The following is an 8,478-nucleotide window of genomic DNA, read 5'->3' on the forward strand; positions in this document are numbered from 1 at the left end:
TTTTAATAGTGAAGGAGACGAGACTCCCACAGGCCACAGCCAACACAAACGTGTGGGTATTATCTAATTAACATATCAAAATCTATTTAAACATGGAAATAATTAATTATATTCATACTCTCGTTCCAATTCATGTATATGATTATATGAATACATTACGTGTGATAAATATCCGTATGGATAAATATTGGCAAGTATTGCTCTAATACAAAATTGGCTTTGATCCTACAAGAATTTAACGGAGCTCAAATAAGGATAAAGAATCAAAGAAAAGTTGAAATATTGTGATACATATTGTGAGCCATTTTAGAAAAAGGGGCATGGTTTGAGCCATATGGTGCAGCTATTGTTTTGACACATATTGTAAAAGTAGTCTTGGTATTTAATTTATTTTCTACTATTTCAATTCAATAAAATACACCGCTCAAAATTGAAAATTAAATATATTTAAAGAAAATGGAAAAATATAAATCAAACATGAACATATGATCAATAGCAACATACTCAATTATGGCATTACAGTCATCTATCTCTGTAACTAAAATATGACCTACTTAAACTGTAATGCCCCCATTCATAGCGAATGAGCGACAAAAATAGTACTACTAGTATTTAGTTTATTTTCAGAAATTTCGAAAACTAAATGGAAGAAAAGCAAAGCGAAAACGGTTTAATAAATTATAAAGAGAAAACTTCATTGATATATTTGTTATAAAACAATATTGTGTTGAAATATAAGTACTTCATAGCTCTAGTGAAAAAAAATTCTATCTAACATATATATATATATATATATATATATATAAACAAGAAGATCTCATCATAATAGTACTTCATCTTATAAGTTGACCAAAAATAAAATATTTTGCATGTTGGGGTCAGTGGTCACATCCTCTAAATGCATCTAATGTTATCAAAAGATCATACTATCTTTGGGTCACAGCCCATACAAAAGACCATTATCGACCACACGATTTTTAAATATACATATAATAGTGCAATTGTCCAATAAAGGTAAGATAGTTATGAAAGAAAATTGTCAATAATTTATATTGTGTCGAAAAAAATTGATATAGTGTGTAACATAGATTGCTACTCTCTTCGTCCATGATTCGGTGATCCATTTTAATATAGTTTGCTTTTCTGTTGTTGGTGTCTTGCTCTTGGTTGAGCTGGTGGTGTGGCTTTTTGTTGAGGAATGGCTCGTGGTCGGGTTGCTGCTGACTTGTAGTGTTTCTTTGCTTAGCATATGAGCTTTTGGTTAGTGGCAGATTAGTGGGGGTTTCTACTTTGTTTTTTTTTGTTATTTTTGCTATGTTCGTTTATTTGTTATCGACTGTTTTGCTCGATGTGCCCTCAGCTTGAGCTTTTCGCTTGTATAAAAAAAAAGTGATATCTGAACATACAAAGAAACAACAATATTATGATCAATAGCAGCATACCCATGAATGACATTACTGCCATCGGTCTCGATTACTAAACTAAGACCTACCTAAACCAAAGAAGATGATGTAATTGGCATTGAATGCCCACTAAAATGATGATAAGCAGTAACATAATTATATCATAAGCAACAATAAATGCATTCAAATAACCAAAAGTACTATTCCAATATTGGAATGAGTAATAATTTTATGCTCTATATACAATATTCAAGTACTATTCCATTGGAATGAATAATATATAATTTTTATATCTCTAATTAGGGTTCAAAATTCCTTAATTTAAAAGTTATTATTACACTCATAATTTATTAACAATTAATTGTAAATATTAATTAATTTAACTAAATATTGTTAAAAATGAATGAACTACTTAGTGAAAATAAATACACCGTAATTAATTAAATATAGGGAGTATGGATATGGAGTATGGCCCAGCCTCATAGTGCAATGAGATACACCTAAATCTAACTCCCACGTTATCGGGTTTTAATTCACTAATTCGTTGTTGATTATTAAGAGATGCTATTTCAATTCATGCACTCCTCGAGCCGAACTAGTTTTTGATTTTTTTAAAATAAATTTTAAAATTGCAAGACAATGATTGACAATTATACACTAATTCATTCATTTTATTTGATAGTACAAAAATTTCTTTTATCCAAAAAAAATTACTTCGTCCGTCCCGCTTATTTTTGTGCACTCGTTTACTTATCTACATTAATCTCTTTCTTACTTTACCATTTCTCCACTTTAACTATTTATTAATATCATTTTTATAAAATGAGCGCACAAAAATAACCGGAACTGCTAAAGCGGGACAGAGGGAGTAATTATACTAACCATACCTTTGGTGGGTGCACAAGATTGTTTGTCAAAAATTAATAACACAGCTATATTTTGTAAAACAACAAGTCACACTTTGGCATATTTTAAAAAAACGATTTATATACATTGACTAAATTTTACCACTTACAGCAAAACCCCATCCTTACCCATATAGTCTCCACTAGCTCTCTTTTTATACATTAGTGTATAACCTAGAATAGAAATTATACCCACTTTATCTCACCATTAATATTCAAAATTTAAGTTTGAAACGTCATGAATTCCACTTTGTGGTAGTAGGAAGCCAACTATATGCAATTTCTCGCCTATATACCATGAACTTTTATTGATATAAAAGCATTTGTTTGATACGTACACGTTCATTTCTATAATCTTGATACAAATTAAAGTATACATATATTTTCCCTATAAACAAGTCATTTTGTACACAAATGGAGTAATAGTAATGTGTATCTATCACACAATAATCCAAACGAACCGGGTCAGCCCGAATAACTCAATTGATATGGATCCACATTCCCTTGCTCGGAATATCTTTGTGAACCACAAACAGAAGGTAGTACCCAGCCGGTGCAAGATTGCCCGAACCCGGCATTCCGGCCTTGAGTTGGTACACGGATCCCCCAACAGGCATCACATCGCCACGGTCGAGAACAAGCAACCTTTGATTCATCGAAAATGAGTGAGTTGCAAATGACGGCGCAATCATTGTTACCATGATTGTACTTTTAACCAATTGACCCGGTCCAATGCTGAACCGGACCGGAATCTGCTGCCCGTACCCGGTTTTGGATCCGGATACGGGCGAAAGAATCTTCGGCCGTATGTTCTCAAACTGCGGATCCAAATATGACGGTGAAAATGATTGGAGAGTTAAATCCGTTGGAAATATTATCTTAGTGAAATTGTAATATGCATGAGGATTGCTTCCACCAACGAGAACTCGACCATCGCGAAGCAATATCGCAGCAGAGTGGTACATTCTAGGAGTCGAGGTCGGGTTCTGAACCTCGAATCTCGACCCGGCTTGCTTGTTTGGATAGTACACAACCGGTGACAAAACGGGGCTCCGGCCCATTTCCCACCCGGCAGTGCCCGCGCCAGCGCCGTTGATGAGCAAGACATTGCCATTAGGCAGCAAGAGCATATCACTCATGACCCGACCCGAGGGCATGGTCTCCATAGCCCATTGGGGATTCGGGTCGTTTATTCGGATCCTCCCGCACGTGTTGAGAGCATTCACAAAATCACGATTATTTGCTCTGACAAAAGCTCCTTTCGGCGCGCCGCCGCACACCAAGACCTGAGCTCCGGCATTGCTCCTTAACGGGAGCAATACTGCGGAGCCCGTGCTCGGGTAGCTCCTGGGGTCCCCACCCGGGAGTGCCGGGTAGGTCCGGATGATTTTTGAATTCTTGTAATCGAATAATACAGCTCGATTGTTGGCAAAAATGAATAGATTTCCGTCTGTGTTCAAGAAGACGAACGGGTAGAGGTTGTTCTCGATGCGAGGGTCGTGAGTCTGGGCGAGGAAGGGGAGATTGTGGGGGCCGTCGGAGGCGGATTTTTTGGGGTGGAACTCGTAGTTGAACTGAGCCCTGCCGCCGACGATGATCTGGCGGGCGTCGGGGAGGATTTGGCTGGTGGCGTACCACCTTCGCTGGGTGAGGCCGTTGGGGATTTCGCGCCAGTCGCAGGAGTTGTCGGAGCAGGGTTTGTAGATGCGGACGGCGTGATCGCCGTCGTTGAAGCCGCCGGCCTGGACGAGGGTGCCGTCGGGGATGACGGCGCCGGAGGAGCACCAGACGTCGGTGAGGACGGTGAGGGGGCGGATGGAGTTGGAGGCGACGTCGTATTCGACGGAGTGGGCGGTGCAGTCGACGTGGAGGGTGTTGTCGTTGGGGTCGCGGTGGCATTGGCCGTTGGGGAGGGAGATGTTGGAGGGGCCGAAGTCGGTGCGGTCGAACATGACGACGCGGTCGGTGTGGAGGAGCTGCATGTGCATGGCGGAGACGCCGATGTTGGGGAGGAGTAGGTCCCACTTGCCGCCGCCAGCCGCGGCGGCAAAGGGGAGAAAGAAGGAGAGAATAAGAAGTGGAGTGGTCATTGGTTGAAGAGTGGTAGTGAGAATTGTGGTCACTGGCCAGGGGGATTTAAATTGCGAGCTCAAATAAAAGACTCCCACACGCAAGCAAAATGAGTGGATATTATTAATTGAAATGTTGAAAGAATGGATTTTATCAAAAATATAATATTAGTATTGGGTCAAAATTGGGGCAGTATTGCTTGCATACAAAATCGGCTTTCATTTTGTCCTTTATACTATTTGAATCTTCTCACTCTCAATACATATATGTAATATCACGTGTGACTAAATATAGAGTAAGGAGTATACTATTTGGGAAGTTAATTTTAATGTATAGTCTTCTATTGGTTATATATTTGTAATAATGCAGTCAACATATATTCAGTTATGGAGTGAGTATCGAGTTTTTAGGGTACTAATGAGGTCTTAATGGATTTGTTTATCTTGTTTCATACTATGAGGAATTTTCAGCACAATGAGTGGCTCTACTAATACTATTAATGCACTATGTGGTCATTACAATTATAGCTCTCGCCCCTAAACATGTGTGTATTTATTGCTCCCTCTGTCCTTATGATATATACTCCTTCCGTTTTTTAAAAATAGAATCTTTTAAAATGATACGGATTTTAATGCAAAATTAATAAAGTATGATAGAGATAGAAATAAAAGGTGTGAATGTAATAGTGGAAAATGAATCTCATCTCATTAAAGAGAAAGAACTTTTCTGAAATGGAAAGTTTCTATTTTAAAGAAATGAACCAAAAAATAAAGAGTTTCTATTTTAAAAAAACGGAGAGAGTGCAATTTTGATATTTTACGTATTTTAATGTAAAATAAGTTAAGTGGAAAGGTAAAGAATGAAAAAATTATTAGAATATTGATAATGGAAAATGAAGCTCACCACAAAAGAGAAACGTGTCAAAAATGGAAATCAACTAATTTATGGAACATGCAAGAATAGAAAAAGGTGTCTATTGTTTGAAGACGAAGAAAATAGTATATTTTTTACTGAGATTAGCGAGACTCTATTATACTCCCTCCGTCTGCAAAAATAGTCTCATTTGTGGACGAAGCAGGTTAAAAAATTTGGTAAAGTAAGAGAGATATGAAGAAAAAATGGGTAAAATATGAGATGGGAAGAGAAAAAGTAGAAAGAGTATGAGAGAGAAACTTTCCATTTTTAGAAATGAAACTATTTTTTGTGGATATCCCAAAATGCCAAAATGAGACTATTTTTTTCGTGGAGGACAGGGGGAGTAGAAAATATTTAGAAAAAATATTCTTTTTCACTCTTTCCCTATTTATTAGTAATATTTTGGTCTCCAAAACTTCCAGTTCTTTTCCTAACATTTAACTCAATTTAACTCATCATGAATTGATTCAATTATTACGTATGAATTAGTTTTATGAGTTTTTAACGTAGAAAATAAAATAAATTTAAGGAAACATCTCTATTTGTATATGTGTTTTGTCAATATTTCATATACTTCCCAAGGAACATATCTTACTTCAATTTTAGTGTATGTGGTTTGTCAATATTTCTGTATGATTGTTATTTAACATGCGATTGTAGGTCATACGAAGAAAAAAACAAACTTATATATAGACAAAATTTATGGAAATTAATGTACGTATTAGAATTGCCCTTTTATTATAAAAACTATAGCTGTTATGATTTTTAAAATATTTTGAAAAATTTCTACATATATGAGTTATTATAAAATACGTCCAAATGAAATACTATTAATTCTATAAAATATCCACACAGATGCTAACGTTTATCACATCATTTCCATTTCTCCAAAAAATAAAAAACTGAAGTAACACTGGTTTTGGTTTTAATAATGGCCCGTCGTTAAAATTTCAACGAGTTCAAAAAAATAGAGAATTAAAAGTTAAAAATTGTTGAAATATATTACTGATAGTGTGAGCCAATTAAGTATAAATGGGCACATTTTTAATTTTTTTTTTTTCTTCGAAGGAGATATTCATAATTGATGAAGATTAAGTTGAATAAAATTATCAGGGTACAATGTGTGTTGGCCAAGCGGTAGAGATGTAGAATGATTAATACTCGTGACCGAATCTGAGTTCCCTGTGACGCGGCTTTCAGTAGTTATGTTTAGTCACCCATAAAAGATACAAAGTATACAATTATTTGTGTGACAAAATATTAGCAGTAAATGGTTTAATTTAATTAAATGTTTGCAACTTTGGATTATTCGGTTCGTGATGAATAAATCGATTTTACATACAAGAACATAAATACTTAAAAGTAGCTAGCTGGAACAGAAGAAATCATTTTATTTAGGAAACAGAAGTTGAGGTTTAATTCCAAAGTTTTGCATACACATGCTCTTCTAATCAAATTAATGCAATGCTGCCAGAAACTTGGTTGATGTATATATCGTCATGTCAATAATTTGGCTAAATATGATAGAGAATAAATAATTGAGGCATTTTTTGGCCACATTATTTTCTCATAGACAACCGAAATGTTTTCTAAAGAATTGATTATCGTTAGGAAATTTAATTAATTGAGACAGTTAGCTTTTATGCCCAACACTCCTGATTTGTTTAAATAATTGAGACTGGAAATATTTTTATTTTTTTTCGTTTTGAGTTATGAATTCAAAACAAAATTAATCTCTATCTATTTTTACTAAATATTTTTTCTCTAACAAGATTCTCTAATTTTTCATTAATAACACTTTAACCATTGCTTTGTTTATCTCTCTCATAAATTATAAATTTTGCATTAAAATTGATCTCTTATAAATTATCAATTTTGCATTAAAATTCGTTTCGTACACGACTATGACTATTTTTTTTTGTAAGGGTAAGACAACAATAATAGCGAAATAAAAAGAATTGATTTGTCGTTAAAAGAAATTCAGGATGCATTTTATTTCTACGTGATTACAGCAATCCTATACATTTATGAATAATATTTTTAGCTCTCATAACAAATATAGTTTCATGATAACTTATCCAAGGAATAGTTTCAAACAAAATATATGACTGACAAATGTAGTGTTTTTCTCTTATCGCAATAGAAGATAGTATTTGTTTTTACTATCATACAATCTCATTTTAACCAAAAGCGTCAATATAGGAGTGTGATCAATTGCTAACTTTCTTAAGTTGTTAACTCTGCTAACTCATCAATGTAGTGCATTAAAAATGTCAAAGCGATGACATTAAAATGACATCACATAATTTTGTTGACATTTCAGTATACTTTGTTGACATTATGTGTTGATATGTTTTAATATCACCGTGTTGACATTTTTAATACACTGCATTGATGAGTTAGCAGAATTAGCAACTTAAAAGGTTAGCATTATAACGCATCTCATCCCATATATATTAGAAACACATACATTTATGGATTTTATCTGCAATGCTTGATTGTAATTACACAAGGTATAGGCCGAACATCGTTTTCACCAACCCAATTGTGGTAAAAAAAAATAGTCCACATTAAAACATGAAAATAACAAAACAATAAAAGGGTGGCTGAAAATAGAGTCACTAAATGAAATCCATATCGCCAGCCGGTTGACAGCCCGGCCATTTTTATGAATATTTGAATAACGAATTGCGAAATGTGTTTTTATTGACAATAAACAGCACATCAACGTCGTGTATATGAGAATGACTACTTGAATGGTCCCTTTAGTTTGGATCATTGCAATATGTCTTTGTTTATCAAATTTAATGCCACATGCACACAAACCAATCAGATCATGTTACCAAATATTCAAGTTTATGTTTAATCAGATGTCTTCAGTATAAACATATATCCATTTGATTTGAAAGATTATAGTATTTCATAATTTTATATATATATATATATATATATATATATATTATTTGATTTATGAGATTGAATGTTATAATTTAATTTTAGATAGATGAGTCATAACCACCTCTTCAACTAAAATAGTACTATTTACTTTGAATTAAGAAAAAAGAAATAAAAAAAGTTAAGTAAATTATGTACTCATATTAAAGTTATCTTTTCAACCAAATAATTTATTTTGTCATATCCTATATTGTATATTGCTTTTATATTGTCAAAGCAACTGAAAAATA

General features: G+C 34.0%; 1 protein-coding gene across 1 annotated transcript; it reads right to left on the bottom strand.

Moving 5' to 3' along the window:
- Nucleotides 1-2,579: 2,579 nt before the first annotated feature.
- Nucleotides 2,580-4,394, bottom strand: LOC125204821 (aldehyde oxidase GLOX1-like). The gene has a single exon (XM_048103560.1). The coding sequence runs from the start codon at nucleotides 4,294-4,296 to the stop codon at nucleotides 2,788-2,790; it is 1,509 nt and encodes a 502-aa protein (XP_047959517.1). The 5' UTR covers nucleotides 4,297-4,394; the 3' UTR covers nucleotides 2,580-2,787.
- Between the last annotated feature and the right edge of the window lie 4,084 nt (nucleotides 4,395-8,478).

This window comes from Salvia hispanica, chromosome 2, assembly GCF_023119035.1.
Source record: "Salvia hispanica cultivar TCC Black 2014 chromosome 2, UniMelb_Shisp_WGS_1.0, whole genome shotgun sequence".
Lineage (NCBI taxonomy): Eukaryota > Viridiplantae > Streptophyta > Magnoliopsida > Lamiales > Lamiaceae > Salvia > Salvia hispanica.

Excerpts from the sequence above, each read along its gene's own strand:
- LOC125204821 (XM_048103560.1), bottom strand. The coding sequence starts at position 4,296 with ATGCACATGCAGCTCCTCCACACCGACCGCGTCGTCATGTTCGACCGC.